Source organism: Brassica rapa, chromosome A10 (assembly GCF_000309985.2).
Source record: "Brassica rapa cultivar Chiifu-401-42 chromosome A10, CAAS_Brap_v3.01, whole genome shotgun sequence".
Taxonomy (NCBI): domain Eukaryota; kingdom Viridiplantae; phylum Streptophyta; class Magnoliopsida; order Brassicales; family Brassicaceae; genus Brassica; species Brassica rapa.
The window spans coordinates 10,467,653-10,488,472 of record NC_024804.2 but is presented as its reverse complement, the minus strand read 5'-3'; the positions used below and the strand labels follow the sequence as shown (position 1 = coordinate 10,488,472).

The following is a 20,820-nucleotide window of genomic DNA, read 5'->3' as shown; positions in this document are numbered from 1 at the left end:
TTTGCAATTTTGGCGGAAAACATGATTTTGCGGTTTTGGCGGGAAAACGTAATTTTACAGTTTTGGTCGGAAAATATAATTTTGCGGATTTGGCGAAAAATGTGATTTTGCGGTTTTGGAGGAAAAAGTGATTTTGTGGTTGTGGCAAAAACGTGATTTTGCAGTTTTCGCAAAAAAAAAATATGGTTTGCGATTTTTGCGAGAAAATGCGATTTTGCAGTTTTGAAAAAAAAAACGTGATATTGCGGTTTTGGCAAAAAAAAACATGATTTTGTGGTTTTGGCAAAAAATAATGATTTTGCGGTTTTGCCAAAAAGTCGTGGTTTTGACAAAAAAAAAATATGATTTTACGATTTTGGCGAAAATGTAATTTTGCGGGTTTTGAAAAAAAACGTGATTTTACGGTTTTGGTGGAAAAACTTAACCTTGAACTTACAGTTTTAGTGGAAAAACATAACCTTACGGCTTTGACTCAAAAGCGTGATTTTATGGTTTTTCGGGCAATCATGATTTCATGGTTTTGGTGGGGAAAACGTGATTTTACAGTTTTTGCTGGAAAAACATGTTTTTTTTTATATTCTAATTTTTTCTCATTTTAGAAAACTCTAAATTTTTAGGTTTATTGGATCCCATGTCCAAATGGTTTTGACCCATAAAATTTTAGCTAAATGTGATTTTAGCCCATTTAGACTATTAACCATTTGGGTCTGACCATATCAAAACCAATTTAATTTGGTCTGGGTTAGCCCATAGTCATCGGTCCCAATTTACATTTCTAAAAGGAACATGCCGATTTGAAAAAAAAAAAACATGCCGATTTGGAGAAAAAATAAAGAAAATGGCTTGGAGAACACCTAAGTGAAAGTAAGAACATTCACAATTGCACAAATCGACACAAGAATTAGGGTTTACTCAGATTTATTGTTTTTGACGAGTTCTTTACTCTTTACAATTTCATTGTCTTTCTCCTTGTAATCGTTTTTTGATCAATCAATAAACATCTTTCAAATAACTCGCTATTGATTTCGTGTATACATCTCGTACGTGGCCAAATCAGATTAAAAAAATTAACGTTGTCTGTGGGGAAATTAGAAAATAAAACCAAGGAAGATAACACATGGCCGGATATGATCCAGAATGGACATTACTCCACCGGCACGGATCTCGCAAATATAATGACCATGATGAAAGACTTGATGGAGCGTCTCAATCAACAAGACTATAAATAAAGTAACCAACGAGGACCCAGATACCCTAGCCGCCACTTTCATGCCACCTGCTGCAGATGACGTGGAACCCATATACAACAAGAAGGTAACTCTTCCATACAAACAATCATATAGGTAAGAATGCCAATTGGGTTGTCTATGTCCAAATGGGCTTGTCTAAATAGACAATCGATTCCTTTGACGGCCGCTTGGTCAAATGGTTTGTTTATTGTATTCGATGGGATGTGTTCAAGCAATGTAATCAATCACCAAAAATTACGTGAGAAATATCAACCTACATGTGGTGTTTTGGGCACCAGAGTTTCGCCTTGTATGACATCTAAGAATCTTGAGTAACTAATACATTAATATGCACAACGGTTGTTTATGTGTACGAATGTGTGATGTACACAAAATCCAATATTGTGCCATAACTCGTTACTAGCTTTATTAGCCAATTCATAGAACAGGAAATTGTCATGGATGCCAAGTTCATAGATGTTTCAACTGAAACGAAGACCAAATATTCTAATTCTTATTTCAAAGGCGAATAAGATTGACGAACAAAGAGGTGATGTGCTCTTTGAATATTCCGTCTGGGTTAGTGTATTCTTCGCCTGTTCTGTAGCTAAAAACTACCATTTTTCCAAAATTAGCCGCAAGTTTTAAGATTTTGCGCGGAACTGTCGCTGATTCTTTCAAGAACTCCTCGTTCAGAATCTTATCCAAGGCCCTAACCATGTTCTGAATCTCCGAAAATGCTTCCTCTTCTGTAACCCCGTACTGCTTCATATAGTAGTTGATGGCGTTTGCGTTATACCCTCTGCTCTTATCATCCTGTTAAACACCAGATATCTTACCCATCATGCACATGTTCATTAATTAGCCAAACCAAAAGAAATCTTGATCATGTTATTGTAATTACCTCGAACCCGGGCATGTCATTCATCAGACGACCCCTTTTAGCCTGAGCCTCGACGTATTTTGGTCTGGATTTTAACCACTTATAACCTTCTTCCTGTTGGAAAAGCTGAGAATAGCTAAGAACATGAACTCACTCTTTAAGAATGGAAGAGACAATCAACTTGTGATTGAATCCTCTCAGCAAAATAATCTACACAACCATCTGAATCTAGAGAGATTAAGTGGCTGTGAGATTGATACAATAATTAGAATTAAACTAAGAACAGATTAAAGACTCTAGTTTGAATCTATTCCTTGAGAAGTGACACAACACTTTCAGTTTGTTCACTTAAGGAGAATAGGAAATAGAATCAGTAAGCTAGAGTTTAAGAGAAGATAAAGAAGAGTTTAAACTGATTTTAGAGTAGAATGGGCAAGCATAATCTGCCCTTAGGCAGACCCAAAACATGTATACCTTAACTCCCTACATTGTGACTAATTTAAAGAACACTTAGTAAAGAGATGAGTTATACACGAAATTTATGAATGCTTGTCTCTTATTTCTTGTGTGTTCATTACAATGAGGCTGCCTCTTTATTTATAGAGGAGAGCCTTAGGTTTTACAGCAGCAGCAACAAGACAAAGGAGAGATTAAACTAATACTATCCTAGGAAATGAATAAACAAAGCTATTAGGAAGCAGCCAAGGAGGATGAGAACAGGAAGAGGCACGACCAGATGAAGAGAAAGGGACAGGAGAGAGGTTGCACAGCTTGCTTAAGTGAAAGTGACAGGCCAGTTGCTTCTCCAAAGCACCACATGTGACTTTCCTTGCTTCAATTCAAACCAGATCTTTTCCCTTGACTCTCCAACGGTCATAAGCTTGTTTAAACTTCAAATCTGCTTCAGAATATCAAGCTGGACGAGCTCACTACTTTCCTTGCCTTCCAAGTCACTCTAGGTTAAGCTTGGTTACTTGGAAGCCAAGACTGTACGGACTGCCTTGTACAGCAAGGTTGTATGTACCAGACTCTGTTCAAGTACCTCTTCTTCTCTTGTTTCATTTGTTGGCTCCTTTCCTTGATGCACAAGTCTTGAATACTTGCAACACACTTCATGACTCTACAGCCTCCTTCTCTTCTTGCACACACGCCTTGATCATCTTTTCATTGTCTTGGCCGTGTGATCACTCTCTTGAGGCTTGTTCATGGCTAGGATAGCTTCTTCTTCTTTAGTTTGATGTGGAGATGCTTGGCCTTCACTTCCTTTGTTTGGCCTTCACATCTCCTTGTCTTGCTTCACTTTAATACCCTCCCTCAAGGTTGGGCTTTGGAAGCCATTGGTTCCAAAGGCCAAGCTTGCAACACGCAAATGACTACCTCATTGAAAACCTCACCATGTAAAACCACTTGGGATAAAACCATGATGAGGACAAAAAGAGTATAGCCTTCACGGTGCAATGGATAGCTATGACCTTGGCTTTATTTGAAGTGAGCTTGAAGCTTCTTTGATCTATGATCTGAATGCGGCTTGAACTTGTCTTTGAACCGCCAAAAGGACTCATGGCTTGAGCCATGATCTGAACTGATTGCTTAGGGTGTTGACGCCATGATTTGAACTTGTGCAACACCTCTTTCTTCTTGATGCTTCACATGAAGCCTACTGACCCTTAGCTAACATCTTGCTGGTGAGTTGATTCATCACTTTCCTACAGCCACTTCTCCTCAAGATCTTGTCTTGGGTCCATGAATCTGAGGCCATTGGTTCTAACCCCCAAAGCTTGCTTCTGATGCTGCTCTAGATCAACCGAACTTGCATTGTCTTCTTGAGACAACCAAGCACAAACACCAATCACCATTCTTAAACTTAGAACCTGTCGAGTATGGACAGATTCAAAGCACAAAATTAGTGAGTGATGGAGAGAATAAAGTAACCAGAGAATAAGTAACCAGAGTATTTGAGAATAAGTAACAGAAGTATGAGAGAATATTAGAGAATAATGGAGAGTAAGAGTATGGTAGAGAATGAGAGTTTTGCGGAAGCAGATTGCAGTCCATGGCCTTCAAGCTTCATGGCTGATCACAATGCTGGTGAGGCATGAACATACCACCAGTTAACACATTTTTAAAGCATTTTCGAAATCAGATTACTCAAGAATCTGTTCAAAACATTTTAAGATTTTTTTTTTTTTTAAATCCTTTCAAAGAGCATTTCTTTAAATCTGAAATTCAAATGCTCTTACAAATCAATTTTCTTCAAATCATCATCAATCTTTCTCCCTCCCTCAAGCATTGGTTTCATTAGACATAAAGTCTTTTACCAAGTTTGAAAATATTAAGAGACAAAGGGTAGAAAAGGATGATAATGTTTGAGACAAACCAGCAAGAACTTCATCTTTTAAAACTGTTTTTAAAGCACAAAAAGATGACGTCTTTTGTTTCATTTCCCTCCCTTAGCCTTGGATTAGGATCCCAACTCAAGATCAGAACCACAGCTTACACATGGGAGAGAAGAAACCAAAACAGAACTCCATCTTGTCTTCTTTAAAGAAATCATTAGACAAGATGAAGAACACAAAATATTTTTGAAATCGATTTTTTTTTTTTTTCAAGAGTTCTTCAAGATACAAGTTTAATCTTTTCTCCCTCCCTCAAGCTGACATGAACAGATTTTTAATCTTTCATCCAAAGGATTAAACAATGAGGAGATAAAGGCGAGAGTCATTGATTAAAAAAAAAACATTAAAGCGTTGCATCTTAAAGAAACTCACAGATTTTGAATACATACTTCATCTACACTCTCTACTGTCCAAGTTTTGAATCCCAGCCACACAGCTCATCAAAAACGAATTTAAAGGAGAAAGAGAGAGAGAGATTCAGATGAAGAAATTGACAAAAGAAGTGAGTTCAGCCCAAGAAGAGCAACAAAGCTCTGATACCATGTTGGAAAAGCTGAGAATAGCTAAGAACATGAACTCACTCTTTAAGAATGGAAGAGACAATCAACTTGTGATTGAATCCTCTCAGCAAAATAATCTACACAACCATCTGAATCTAGAGAGATTAAGTGGCTGTGAGATTGATACAATAATTAGAATTAAACTAAGAACAGATTAAAGACTCTAGTTTGAATCTATTCCTTGAGAAGTGACACAACACTTTCAGTTTGTTCACTTAAGGAGAATAGGAAATAGAATCAGTAAGCTAGAGTTTAAGAGAAGATAAAGAAGAGTTTAAACTGATTTTAGAGTAGAATGGGCAAGCATAATCTGCCCTTAGGCAGACCCAAAACATGTATACCTTAACTCCCTACATTGTGACTAATTTAAAGAACACTTAGTAAAGAGATGAGTTATACACGAAATTTATGAATGCTTGTCTCTTATTTCTTGTGTGTTCATTACAATGAGGCTGCCTCTTTATTTATAGAGGAGAGCCTTAGGTTTTACAGCAGCAGCAACAAGACAAAGGAGAGATTAAACTAATACTATCCTAGGAAATGAATAAACAAAGCTATTAGGAAGCAGCCAAGGAGGATGAGAACAGGAAGAGGCACGACCAGATGAGGAGAAAGGGACAGGAGAGAGGTTGGCACAGCTTGCTTAAGTGAAAGTGACAGGCCAGTTGCTTCTCCAAAGCACCACATGTGACTTTCCTTGCTTCAATTCAAACCAGATCTTTTCCCTTGACTCTCCAACGGTCATAAGCTTGTTTAAACTTCAAATCTGCTTCAGAATATCAAGCTGGACGAGCTCACTACTTTCCTTGCCTTCCAAGTCACTCTAGGTTAAGCTTGGTTACTTGGAAGCCAAGACTGTACGGACTGCCTTGTACAGCAAAGTTGTATGTACCAGACTCTGTTCAAGTACCTCTTCTTCTCTTGTTTCATTTGTTGGCTCCTTTCCTTGATGCACAAGTCTTGAATACTTGCAACACACTTCATGACTCTACAGCCTCCTTCTCTTCTTGCACACACGCCTTGATCATCTTTTCATTGTCTTGGCCGTGTGATCACTCTCTTGAGGCTTGTTCATGGCTAGGATAGCTTCTTCTTCTTTAGTTTGATGTGGAGATGCTTGGCCTTCACTTCCTTTGTTTGGCCTTCACATCTCCTTGTCTTGCTTCACTTTAATACTTCCCTAGCAGTTTTTCCCAGCCCAAGCAAACTGCCTGCTATAGATACTTGCATCGAGACTTCGACTCCTCCAATCTCCAAGTATTCATCAAATGTAGGCACCACGTCTGTGTGTGCCCATTCCGCGAAGCAAAGGTTGGCTCTTAAGTATATCTTGAACTGCTTATTTAATACGAGTACAAAAGAGAATTTTAATGTCTACTATATTATCTACCTGTAATATTTTGTCCACTGAATGGTAGTCGTAGACTCATATATTACCTCTTCAAGTAAACCTTGCACATTGAATGATAAGCCTTCTTCAGATATGCCCTCGCTTTCACACTCTTTGAAAACATTCCAAGCAAACTTGAAAACGGTTTTCATATATTCTGGTAAACTGTCTGCGCAATCTGGAGCCCACCTGTGTATACAATACATAATTACATTCTGAGATTTCTACACTAAGATTGTTCAGGTATATTTTTTACAAAAAAAAAAAGATTGTTCAGGTATATAGAATACCGTAGATTTTATTTTTATTGCTATCACTTTTGCATTCTTTGGACATACGAATTACCCGTCTCAGGTATAGGGCATGTATCTCATACCTGATTACTAATAGACACTCAATTCATAAACCTTTATAAAATATTTTCATGCTTACGCATTTTAACATTTGAAAGCTAACGTGTGTTTTTATTTTAAGCTATCACATGTGTCGTCAGTCATGGACCTTGCAACAATTCCCTCATATAGAAAAGGGAATACTCATTCTAGCTAAGGAAGAAAAAAGAAGAGAAATGTGCTGATGATACCTTCCAACGCAATGAACAAGATCTGCAACTTCCAAAACAGACCCATATCTATCACATGTGTCGTCAATCATGGTCCAGACCGTGCTTAATTTAAAAACTGCAGTTCTCCCTCGCGAGTATCGGGCTCGAAATATATCATTAATCCATAAAGATAGCACTCGTGCATCCTATCCCTAAAATATGGTGGGAGTTTAGATGCAAAATCGTACTGCTTCCACCATCTGTAGAACAACGACAATGACTGTTTTAGCTAGTATAGTTATTATTCTCAAAAAAAGATATATAGCTAAAATTAAGCGGCAAATACTTGGTGAAAGTTTTCAGTTCTTGAATCCAATTCAGCTGCAAGAACTTGAAATTGAGCTTAGCAAATTTCAGTAGCATCTTGTTGTGATATTCTTCTTGTTCATAGAATGAAATGTATTCCCTTGTGAATACCATTTCGGCATTAAAATGCTGAGGCATGCAAAGAGCATTTCGTATACGCGTTGAGATATGACAAGAAATTGCTCCAGTTTCAGCTAATGACTCTAACTTTATTGTCGTGAAGCTCAAAGCTTCGTCCAATATATAATCTGCTGTTGTCCCCAAGTGAGCGGCTTCATACAAGCTCACCATACCCTTGGCATCCTCGATTAGACATTCCTTAAAATTTCCATTTCCCCCTTTGAATCTCTCAAACACGTCTGTACCTCCAAGAGAAACATCTTGTTATCATAACTTATATTAATGAAAAAACAGAGTTGTACCAACATCTATCGAAATTAACAAAGCAGGCAGGAGTCTCTTTACCGGAAGAAATGTTGTAACCGTATGTTCTGAAAACCCAGAAGATTGTAGAGACTGTGTACAAATCATTTTCACCGGCCAACATATCCTCTATCTTTCCAAAACCCTCTTTTAGACACTCCTCGATCTCGTCCTCGAAGAGATACATCAGACCTAGGCTCACTAGCAAATATATCATAAGGATTTTCTTCTTAGTCGATTCCAGGCATTGGGAAGACATGATCATGCCACTCACCACTGGCTTTACTGCCTCAATCTCTCTCTCAAGCGTGTCCATTTCCTAAAAAAAAGATATGTGATAGCGTTCATGATCTCTCTCTTATATATATATATTAAAAAAAAAACTCACCGATGCATCCACATGAGCAGAGAGGAAGTGATCGCCCCATTTAGAAGGTGGAAGTTTTTTAAACAGGCGTTCACTTTCTTGAACTTCACCTGTTTGAGAAGGAAAGGCCTTTAAGGGAAAAAGCTTCGGAGACTTGCCTGGAAAAGATATCAGGGGCAAGGAAAAGAGTTTGCATGCTGAGATCATTTCATTTCGAGAACAAAGAGAGAGTTGAGATTTGTATGTTGGTACAACATTTGTTATGCTTTCCATTTTGATGGGCCGATTATATTGAACCTATTTTCAACACTAGATTTTATAGGCACGATTTGATTCTTGGACCCGTCAAATAATAGTTTTAAATAAATGTTTTCAGGAAATTTTAAATTTATTTATCAATATTTTACAAAAGTATGGTCTTAATCCTTGCAGGGCAACAAATTGAAAATATGATAAAATATATCAACTTAATAGTCATCATTCTTTTTCCTTTTTTACCAAATTTTTTTCTTTTTTTTTTTGCCATTTTCCGACTTTCGTCAATCTCTTCAAAGACAATACATCACCAAAACTTCATCTTGGTATCTTTCAAAGGTCATACGAACAATCACCTGTATGGTGACCTTCATATCTCCTAGGTTGTTCAGCCATTGCAACATATAAGTGTTTTCCTCTTTCCAAACCAATTTTTTTGAGCATGGTGTAACTGGCCACGTTGGTACAACTCCCACCATAGATGATGAAACTACACACTTTATCTACTTTTCTTCGAGTACGGAACAAAAATATTTCCTCTGCTCCTTCTCTTCCACACCAGTTTGAACACTCAAACTCTTTCGTGCAACCAGTAGGTCGCCTTTGGCTGGTGGTTCCTCACTGAAGACACAGAATTGGACACTCATCCGTCTTCAGTCTCAATTTTCCCATTGTCCAAAAGAACCATGATTCCCTTATTAGGAGACTCATTTGCATAATGACCACATCCATGACCCTTGCAGCCCTAAATATCCCTTTCTAACTAATGGTCACTTCTACTTGGTTTTTTCTTTATTTTTCAGTACTCTTTTACCAAATTTTCGTAGTCTAGATTTTTAAGTTGTTCTCTTTGTATATATATCATTGCTAAATCATTCAATCTTTCTAGTAACATGATAATTAATCGCAGATACAACTTTATTAACCTTAATTTGGAAAAGCTTCGTTTATATGGGGCGACTGAAATAGAAGCATCAACAATATTGATAAATAAATTATGAGCTTGGATAACACTCTCCCGTTCCTTATTCTTTTGATCATTCATATCTTTATTTCTTTATCACTTGGATTATTATCCTTTTCAATGTAATCATCCTTATCTTCTTAATTAAAATTCTCAAAAAAATTCTCATACTCATCTTCCAGTGGATCACAAAATTCATAAATTAATTCTAGCGGATTCAATAAAATTGGCAGATTTTGCAAGAAACATGTTTACAGAGTTTGTAGTGATTTCACTAAAGCATTAGCTTTTTCTTTCTTTTATCTCTTTTGTGCTTTCAAGAGCTATGTTATTGGAGGCATGTTTTAAAATTTAATAAACAAAACAGTAGATCAAATCAGCCCTACCATAAAAAAATATAAGTTAGTGACAGAAATTAATAGATAAAAGCGAAAAAGGTAAAGCACTAGAAATTATTGGTCACTTAAAAAATAACAAACAAGATCGTGTGGTATATATTCATAACGTTGACAAAAAGAAAGTACCGTAAACAAATCAGCACTAGCATAAATGTACCGTAACACAAAACTTGAAAGATTGTAATGTTAGAATAAAAAAGAGAAGATGTTAACACAATCACATAACAAGAAACGAAAGAGAAAGAAAACGCTCCAAAATTTATTAGGTTCGAATAACGCGAAACACCGCGATGCGGTTCTAATAATTAATAACAAAAATATATAAATATACATACATATTGTTATTATTAACTGCGGTGCAGTTTTTAACATTCAAAGTTTTGGATTTAGAAAACAAAATATTTAAATAACATATCTAAAATAATTGATATTTTAAAATATTTTCTATTTGGTATTCAAATAACCAGTTACGTATGTTTTTTTCTCGAACAAAAAAGAGTTTAACAAAACAAATCTAAAAACAACTTTGGAGATTTGAGTTTGGGTTGATTTGTATAAACTTATTAGTTAAAACCACTATGATACACCAAATTTAGTAATTGGGACCCTACAGATCCATAGAAGCACTATGAAAAGATTAGCCACTTTCAGAGAAATAACAAATAATTCTAATTACTGGGTAATGATTCATAATTAGCGTTACCATAAGAAAATCAACACTAAAACATACTATTGTGCCTTAACATGGCACGAGGTGTTTGGAATCTGTCTTCTGTTATGGTTTATGTTGATTTAGTTCTTCCGAGGTGGCTATCGGATCTTGAATCTACATACGATTATAATAGTCTTTTGTTGTGAAAAATATAGTAGTATAAGATAATGTTCGAAAAAACCACAACAATAATTACACACCTTGTTAACGTATATGTTTGATACTAGGTGATTCTCTCGTACTCATGGACGAGTACACATTTACAAACAAAAAAATTATTTTTACTGAGTAAATATTTATTTAAAAAAGCAAAATAAAGTTATTTGAATTTTTTTTAAAAATTAAAGTTATTTCATAATTAGATGTTTCCTTTTTAATCTTTTTCCAATAAAATATACAACAAAAAACATTTATAAATTTTAATATGAATTCAAAAGAAGAAATATTTTTATATGTAATGTGATTTCATAAGAAAAGGAAAGTTAACAAAAATAATCCTGACATTAATAAAAAATAATATTTCCTTTAAAACATAATATAAACAACATAAAATATACTTTCGAAGTAATAAAAATATTTTCCTTATATCTATAAATTTCTTAGATAATTACAAACAAATTTTAAATAACTTAAACAAAGAAATCTCTAGTTCAATAATAATATTTTCTTATTATTATATTGACGTGTTGGTTAAATTTTGTAAATTCTTTAGTTTACAAAAAAATGTTTACAATTACAGCAAGACTAAAAAGTTTCTACAAAACCCTTTAATTGTAGAGCTAATTTGCTGAATATACCAAAAAAGGTGAGATACCATGGAATAGGGAGAAAATGGTAATGATGGGGGGAAAAAAATTGGAGAGATATAGTGTATGGAGTGCAAATAGGGGATATATGGTGGGTAGGGAGTACAAATTCTCTTAATTGTATAACATAATTTCTCAAAAAATGGTATTTATTTTTAAAATGTAAACTAATATTTTTATTAAAACTGATTTTACCACAAACATACTTTTGATCAAATAATTAAAAATCTTCTTATATCATACCTCTGGGTATCTTTAGTGAAAATATTATATTTTGCCACAATTAAAAAAGGGGGGAATTTCAATTATACACTTTGTGGTGTACCACTTTTCACTTTTACCACCACTAAATGGACATTTTCAAAAATATCTTCTTCATTAAATGGCAAAAGACTAAATTAACCTTTCCTTATCTTCAACCATAAACGCCTCTTTTCAGATCTATCTTCTCTCTCGTGGAGATCCGCCGTCGCCGTATTCATGAGTTTCACGGTGTCCGTCTTTAACGAGTTCGTCGTCTTCTTCGTCAAGCTTCTCTTTCGTCTTCCTCAAACATGTCGTTGCTGTATTTATGAGCTTCACCGTGTATGTTTTTAACGAGTTCGTCGTCTTCTTCATCGAGCCCTGCCGTCGTCGTATTCATGAAATTCAGTGTGTATGTCTTTAACGAGTTTGTGTTTTAGTATCAATTGATCTTTCTACGATGAATTATGAAAGTAAGACTTTTTAAATTAGCTTCTCTCTTTCTTCCAAATATGTTGATTTAGTTTCTTTTTTTGGCTGATTAGTGACAGTTCTGTCTATCTTGGTTCCTTATAATTTCTGAAAAAGTTTCCAATGAAACAATCAAACAAGATTGCTTTAGACTTCTCATTTGAACATGTTGATCTAAAAGAAACAGTTTTGATAGTGAATATTGAGCTTGGCAACTTAGAACCATTTATAAATCTGAGTTTTAAGTAATTTTAGGGTTTTCTCCTTTCTGTTATCCAAAAATAGAATACAGTTAATTTGGATTTGTCATCTGAAGGGTTCCGGCTAAGAGAGAGATTATCGATAGTAAACATTGCATATTAAAGAATTATAACCCCTTATAAATCTAGATTTTAGGTTATTGTTGATAATGCAACTCAACGATTTACAGGGTTCTATAAAAGAAGTATTTTTAACAAGAGTTGTATATGTCTATACATATAAATGTGTGAACTCAAGAAGTCTTTTGTTGTGTTATCCTATATTATTTGTAAGACTTTTGTCGAAATACATGAACACTATGCTTATCCATCTTAGACCATGATTAGAAGTTCATATCATCGTTTTATTAAGTTCATATCATTGATGCTTCAGACTTCTCATTTGAACATGTCGATTTAAGAGAGGTATTTTCCAATAGTACACTGCATATTAAGGAATTATAACCCCTTATAAATCTGGGTTTTAGGATAATGATGATAATACATCTCAACGATTTACAAGGTGTTATAAAAGAAGTTCTTAAACAAGAGTTCATCGTATATATCTATAGAACAACATATAAACGTGTGAACATGAGAAGTCTTGTGTTGTGTTATCCTATATTCTTTGTAAGACTGTTACCAAAATACTTGAACATTATGCTTGGATAAAGTATCTTTACACGATTAAAAGTTAACATTATCTTTTTATTTCGTCAGGCAGTTAGATAGCAATGAATTTTGCACATCTTCGTGATTCCTCTGAGGATTTATCAAGCTGGAACAGATCCACTAGACAATCCAAAAGTGATTATCCAATCGGTGTCTTGGTCAATAATGTGAAGCATTTTATAAAAGATTATAAATGTAGTTTTATATGGGTTTATAAATTTGTAAATTAGAGATTTGGGAGACTTATAAAACTTGTTTATTATTTGTTACATTTTTTGGTTAATACAATGTTTGGATTCTCTAAGGAATACAAACATTTGGTGATGCATCCAGATCTTAATGACATAGATTTTGACAGTGTTGTACAATTAGTTCAACAAGGATATAAAAAGAAGAAAAGTGAATGGGAACAAAATTTTGTGGATTTACTTTTTGCAGTATATATGATATAGAGCAATAACACATGAAAGAAGATAAAAGTGAAGAGAAAAGAAATTTAAAGGGCAAATAAGAGTTTATAAATCATTTACAAATGTTTATAAAACATTTTTGTAAGTTTATAAGCGATTTATAAATGTTTATAAATTATTTGTAAGAGTCTCTAAGATCTATAGTTCACTTTCTCAGATCAACCAATGGGGGTAAATCTATGATTATTGATGAATGTAAATAATTTATAAGGGTTTATAAAAGCAATTTATAAACTATTTATAAAAGTTTATAAAAATGTTATGAAAGCATATATTCAATTTATAAGGGGGTATTATAAGAGTTGTATAGGTTTATAAATCAACTAAAAGAGTCTATAACCATTTAGAAAGCTTGATAAAACAACTTATAATGGTTTGTATAATAGTTTATAAGGGTTTATAAAGGTATATAAATAATTTATAAGGTTTATAAAAATAATTTATAAAATTGATACACCATTATAAAATAATTTATAAGGGTATGTAAAATTATTTGTAGGAGTCTATAAACCATTTATAAAGACATATAAGATTTGTAAGTTCAACAAAGGAGGTTTCTTCGTTCGTGGAGCTGAAGCGGTGGGGTCTGAAGCGGTGGATCATTGTTCGCTGTCCGCATGTGCCTCAGAATATGCCACGTATCATCATCTCTTTATAAAACATGCACGTGTTCTTTATTTTTATGAATTTAATCTTGTGTATCAAAGTGTTGGGCTTTAAGCCGAAAGACTTGTGCCCATATATAATTTCAGCCCATGAGGCTTAAATGAAAAGAATGTTGACAAAAAAAAAGATTTATAAGGGTTTATAAAAGATTTTAATGGGTTTTGAAGAGTTTGGATAGGGTTTACAAAAAAAATATAAAGGTTTTATAAGACTTTATCAAAAGATTTATAAATAATTTAGAGAGTCTTTTTAAGCTGTTAGAGAAATATCTATTCAGCCAAAAAACATATCAGAAGAATCAGGTTAGTGGTATTTTGAAGTGTTACAACTTTTTATTTCATGAAATCAGGTGTAGAGTGTATGACAAAGCATTGTAAGTATATTAAGAAATAAAGCATTGTTAAAAGATAGTTGCTTGTTACTAGTACTTAATCTGAAGGATGAATGCTTCTTGAGACATTAAGAAACATACATTTAGAAAGAAGTCGTTATAGTCTTCTTTGAGTGTGAATTCAGCTGAATCAAACCGCCAAGCAAGAGGAGTAGAAGGCATCATCATCATAGAGCCATGGCGGATTGGGGAGCACCAAGTTGATGAGCTCTTCAAGCAATCAGTAGACTTGGGATATTTTATTTTGATTTACAAGAATGTATAAATTGATTCATATAGGTTTATAAATAGATTTGTAATACTTTATAAAATATCTACTGCAGTCTATAAGTTAATTATAAATATTTATAAACTAATTTATAAAGCTTTGTAAATCATTTGAATCTAGCTCCAATAGAGTTTGTACTTGCAAAACTCAGTTTTTGTTAGTTGTTACTAACATGATCTGAGGATATCAAGGCTTCTCCATATCTCATTCTTCTATAAAAGAAACGATTGGAAACACACTTATTTACATGTCGAACTAATCTCTTCAACTATGCAACTCGTAAGAGGATATATAATTGGTTTAATATAAGAGATGTCTGAAGAAGATGAGAGAGAAGGATGTATAAAGAAGCCAACTCTGCAACTTTTATAAAGAGTTATAAATATTTAATTCTTTGATCATACAAACCACATTCTTGTTCAGAGTTCATCTTGCTTCTTCAAACAGCTCACCAACCTCGTCGATCTTCAAAATCTGAGTGCAAGCCAATCACATGTTATTCATACGCATCATCACTCACTTACAAAAACAAGATTCAAAAATAATATGCTTTGGTAACTCAACAAACTCATGCTCCATCTCCACTGCTTCTATAGATATTATACACAAAACAAGACATAAAAAATGAATCTCATATAGTACCAAACAGAACATTACACTACCAAAACACCAACCTTCCACCTCACATACTGCACATACTAAACCTTGCTAGTCAAACTACAAATGGCATCATTGTATTACCTCAAGAAAGTGAGGTACTTGATATGCATATCATCACACATATTCTCCACAGCATCCCTTAAATCCAAAAGCCCATACCACACCTTTGTAATTTCCTGCAACATTAACATATCAACCAAGAGAAGAAGAAATCATGGAATAATCTTAATCTTAAGTTAGTAATTTCTCATGATTTAAATATATGTTAAGTTCTATGTCTTTTGATTGCTAACAGATCAACAATAAGATTCCAAAGGACCCAATTTATAAGGTCTTATAAATTTGAGATTTGAAAACTTCATGAGAAAAACTTCAAAACTTCGTCTTCCTTCCTAGAAATTGATCGAATTTGATATACCAACCTACAATTACAGAAAGAGACGAAAATCACCATCTATTATCCTCTTACCTTTGTTAGCGTTTCTTAAGTGTTGGGAGAGAGATCGTCTCGTTCGTTTGAGCTTGTAAAGTCTGTTAGCTTCGTGGAGAACTCGTCATTGTCGTGAGATCTCGCCGGAAAACTCGTCAGCGTCATCAGATCTCGTCGGAAACTCGTCAGTATTCATCAAATCTCGTCGGGAAGCGTCGTTAAATCTCCTCAGAATCTCACATATCCGATAGTTGTCTTTTGCCGGAGCTCGCCGGATTCTCACATCGAGGAAGAAGATAGAAATTAATTAGGGACATAATGGTCATTTTCTGTTAAAATTTTGATGGTAAAGTTGGTTAAGGTATAAATGAAAAGTGGTATTAGGAAAGTGGTATTAGTGGCAATTCCCCTTAAAAATTTTCAGTTTACTTAATATTTAGTTTTCTTTTCTTTTTTCTTTATATTGGTACAATCCAGTATAACCATAACAAAAATACATAAGCAAATTTTATGTTGATTTAGTTCTTCCGAGGTGGCTATCGGATCTTGAATCTACATACGATTAGAATAGTCTTTTGTTGTGAAAAATATAGTAGTATAAGATAATGTTCGAAAAAACCACAACAATAATTACACACCTTGTTAACGTATATGTTTGATACTAGGTGATTTCCTCTTACTCATGGACGAGTATACATTTACAAACAAAAAAATTATTTTAACTGAGTAAATATTTATTTAAAAAAAATAAAGTTATTTGAATTTTTTAAAAAAAATTAAAGTTATTTCATAATTAGATGTTTCGTTTTTAATATTTTTCCAATAAAATATACAACAAAAAACATTTATAAATTTTAATATGAATTCATAAGAAGAAATATTTTTATATGTAATGTGATTTCATAAGAAAATGAAAGTTAACAAAAATAATCCTGACATTAATAAAAAAATAATATTTCCTTTAAAACATAATATAAACAACATAAAATATACTTTCGAAGTAATAAAAATATTTTCCTTATATCTATAAATTTCTTAGATAATTACAAACAAATTTTAAATAACTTAAACAAAGAAATCTCTAGTTCAATAATAATATTTTGTAATTATTATATTGACATGTTTGTTAAATTTTGTAAATTCTTTAGTTTACAAAAAAATGTTTACAATTACAGCAAGACTAAAAAGTTTCTATAAAACCCTTTAATTGTATAACATGATTTCTCAAAAAAATGGTATTTATTTTTAAAATGTACACTAATATTTTTTATTACAACTGATTTTACCACAAGCATACTTTTGATCAAATAATTAAAAATCTTCTTATATCATACCTCTGGGTATCCTTAGTGAAAATATTATATTTTGCCACAATTAAAAATTTTCAGTTTACTTAATATTTAGTTTTCTTTTCTTTTTTCTTTATATTGGTACAATCCAGTATAACCATAACAAAAATACATAAGCAAATCTGAATTATTCTGTTTACAAATCTAACGTACAACATTACTCTAAGATTAGAGAGCCTGCCAATTATTTTTAGATTATAGAGCTTACAAAAATACTTCATTTTACCTTATAAATCAAAAATATAGAGCTTACAAAATATTTTAATTATTATATATATATATATATATATATATCAATATGATTCCATGAGCTTTCAAAAATTTATCAGTTATTTTCTCTTATACAACTTTCTGCTGATCATCAATTTTTTATAATATTTCTTAGAAAATTAACTGTATCAATTTTTTATAATTATTATGAAAATATAATTACACATCTAAGATGAAAAATTGAACTAATGCGATAAATAATACCAATATGATTTGGCTTAATAAGAATAAAAAATAATATACTTCAATTCGAAAAAATAAATGTCACTCAATATACCCATAAAATGAGTAACTAGACTCATCCAGTTTTTTATAATCAAAATCAGGGTAAAATAAAAACATATTATTGTTATAATAATATTTTCTTAATTTTATATAAATAAATTACAATGTGCTAAAAACCATACTAGTAAATAAAAATAAAATATTTTCTAACTCTTACCATTTATTTTTGTAAAATATATTTGCATGAAATTTGAAAGTATTATCGTTATATTTATTTATGTAGTTTTGAATCGATTAAAACTTTAATTTATTTTAATTTGATTTTCAAAACAATATATATATATATATATGTATATATAATGTTATACATAATCTTACTAAAATATATTTACATATCTAAGAAAACCATTCTAAATGTAAATAACAAAACTAATCAAGTTTTAATCTATTTAGAACAAAAAAATATTAAGGTTGAATTCATAGAATTTTAAAATATCTAATATACTCAAGTGATAGTCAAACCAACTAGATAGTACATATCCAAAATTACATGTCTAACTAAAATAAAACAATATTATTAATGTAAAGTATAAAGATAAGTGAAATTTAACAGTCAATCAATTATCATAGTATATTTACTTCATAAATATTTATATCCGTGTATAAGTACGGGAGAATCACCTAGTGGCATATAGGTATAATTTTCAATTCACTAAATTATTTATGTAAATAAATTTTGTGAAAATTTTGATATTAGATGATGAGTTTAGGTTATTTGAATTATTTTATTATTAATCATTTAATAAATAAATATTCATAAAAATATTTTTATCTTTTAAAAAGAATGTCCGTGTTATTTTTTAAAATTTTGTGAAGTTGTATTATCTTTATATAGGTATATATTTGTATAATTTTACATATTTTATTTATTTATTAATATGTTTTTAGGAAAATATAAATATATATATATATATATATGTTTATACTATAAATATTCCATTTTCTTATTATGTGCTTTTGCAGAAACGGAAAATTAAAATTAATTTTTTTATAAATTTTATAAATAAAAATAAATAAAAATAATTTTTATCAATATTAATTAGATATAACTTTTTTGGTTCATTAAAAATATCTATGTAATTAACCCTCGTGACAATTAACGTGAGCGTAACATGTAAGAAACTGACTTCTTAAATAATATTAAAGCGACGGTGCACCCTCGTGATGCTTTTCTTGTTCACAAGAGCATGGATTATGCAACCGACATAATAATATGCATCGACTTGATATTGTTGTTAATGAAGTCGTTTCTGCTTTTTGAACTTTTTTCTATTTTGAAATTTTTTTGTTAAAGGAAAGACATTATTTGTAAAACTCATGAGTTTTAGCTTAAAATCATCCTGACACTATATATATTGCTTATTCATGTTCATCGTTATCTTGGTCATCATTTTTGACATTGATCTAACTTGGTTCACTTAGTAGTATACAAGGGAATCTCTAAGTTTACTTTTGCTCGCCTATTCATTTCGTTTTTGGTAATTCTTGTTCTAAAGCAGGAAATGATAACTCATTTGTCATCTAAACAACATGTGATTAGGGTCGAATAGAGTGAGTAATCCCATTAATTAAACGGAGACATTAATTGTAATAACCCATGAGTTTTAAATTGAAATCATCTTGATATTAGACATGTTATTCACATTCATCATTTTCATGTTCATTTTGACATTGACCTAACTTGATACACTTGTTAATATTTTAACTTGAAATCATCATGAGACTAGAAATGTCATTCATATTGATCGTTTTCATGTTCATCGTTTTTTATATCATCCTAACTTGGTACACTTTTTAATATTTTAAAGGGCGTTATTTATTATATGTGACCTAACTTGGTACTCACACACAACATTAGACAACGACATATGACTCAATTAAAGAAACCAAGATTTTCAAATTAAGACAATACTATGAACTTAAAAGATTGCACATGACATATAATTATATAAATGATTTAAGAGAGCAAAAAAGAATGATTAAACATAGAGAAGGCTTAATAGAGTAACAAAGAGTAATTAGATAATGTTTGGTTGTTTTGAGATATTTAGAGAGTAATATGATGAACAAAGTGAAGAAAGTATATTGGGAGCAAATGTTGATTAATCTGAAGAACAAAAACCTTGACATTAAACAATTTTTTGTATCATTGACATTAACTTGCCACTTTTCTTTTGTTTACCAATTTTAAAGATAATTCTGGTATTTTAAAATAATGAGACTATTTTACAAATTTCCTCCCATGTGGTACTGATTCGACAATGTCCTTTCAAAATAAATCATTTCAGACAATTTTCTTTTTTCATAATTTAGCTACTTCGTTTCTTCCTCTTGGATGGTATACGATCTTGTATGCAGTAAACTGAGCGAGAAAATATTATATATCTTGTTGAACAACCTTGAGGATGGGAAAGACCTCTCCTTCTAGTATTTCATCCACAAACTCTTTGTAGTCTGTCATAATTTGTGTCCAAAACCTTTTGATGTTTCTATAGCTCATCCCAAAGCTTTTGCACTTGTCCATTTTACATTTTATTCCTGATCCTTCATTAAAACCCATCATAAACCACATATTTCTCTTTCCTTAAGTCATACTCGTGTAACACTAGTGGGTCTTCACGCCGTTATTGTGGCTTGGTGGTCATTATCACCAGTTAATGGTTGTTGTGTTAATTTTTTTCAGACTCAAACAACTTATTTATTGACCATACAATCATAATGTGATATTTTCCCATACCTTAATTCCACTTGCACAATATCGCGAATCATTTCCAATAGATCATTTACTTTTCCACTACTCTATCTCAAACACGCTATAACTCTAAAATTATTTAAAGATAAGTGACTGAAAAGATAAGGGCAATTTAATGATATGGTAGCCAAATTAAATTTTAAAGTCTTTCCACATACACTACCATATACCATAAATTGTGATGTTACAGCTTCATCTACATTGTACATAAGCCATTGGCGTGGTGATGGTTTTAGTGCATAATTGTAGAGATCATCTGACCAGTATTTTTCTTTTCGGGTTTGACTCATATTTTTGGCCAACCTTTCATACTCATCATCCTATATGTTATTAATCATAAAGCCCAAATGAAAGTTATCAA

At 32.0% G+C, this 20,820-nt stretch overlaps 2 protein-coding genes and 1 long non-coding RNA gene across 3 annotated transcripts; 1 reads left to right on the top strand and 2 right to left on the bottom strand.

The window, feature by feature from the left end:
• Positions 1-1,629: 1,629 nt before the first annotated feature.
• Positions 1,630-7,720, bottom strand: LOC103844920 (terpenoid synthase 1-like). Its single transcript, XM_018655466.2, has 5 exons — positions 7,042-7,720; positions 6,506-6,647; positions 6,248-6,403; positions 2,134-2,226; positions 1,630-2,045 (listed from the first exon to the last, which is right to left on the bottom strand). The coding sequence occupies exons 1-5, from the start codon at positions 7,110-7,112 to the stop codon at positions 1,749-1,751; spliced, it is 759 nt and encodes a 252-aa protein (XP_018510982.1). The 5' UTR covers positions 7,113-7,720; the 3' UTR covers positions 1,630-1,748.
• On the top strand, positions 2,233-5,184 carry LOC117129279. The gene is made up of 2 exons (XR_004452982.1): positions 2,233-4,039; positions 4,079-5,184. It is a non-coding gene; the product is annotated as an uncharacterized LOC117129279 (long non-coding RNA).
• LOC108870167 (terpenoid synthase 1-like) lies at positions 7,084-16,622 on the bottom strand. Its single transcript, XM_018655465.2, has 4 exons — positions 8,180-16,622; positions 7,834-8,110; positions 7,349-7,727; positions 7,084-7,262 (listed from the first exon to the last, which is right to left on the bottom strand). The coding sequence occupies exons 1-4, from the start codon at positions 8,429-8,431 to the stop codon at positions 7,127-7,129; spliced, it is 1,044 nt and encodes a 347-aa protein (XP_018510981.1). The 5' UTR covers positions 8,432-16,622; the 3' UTR covers positions 7,084-7,126.
• Positions 16,623-20,820: the final 4,198 nt, after the last annotated feature.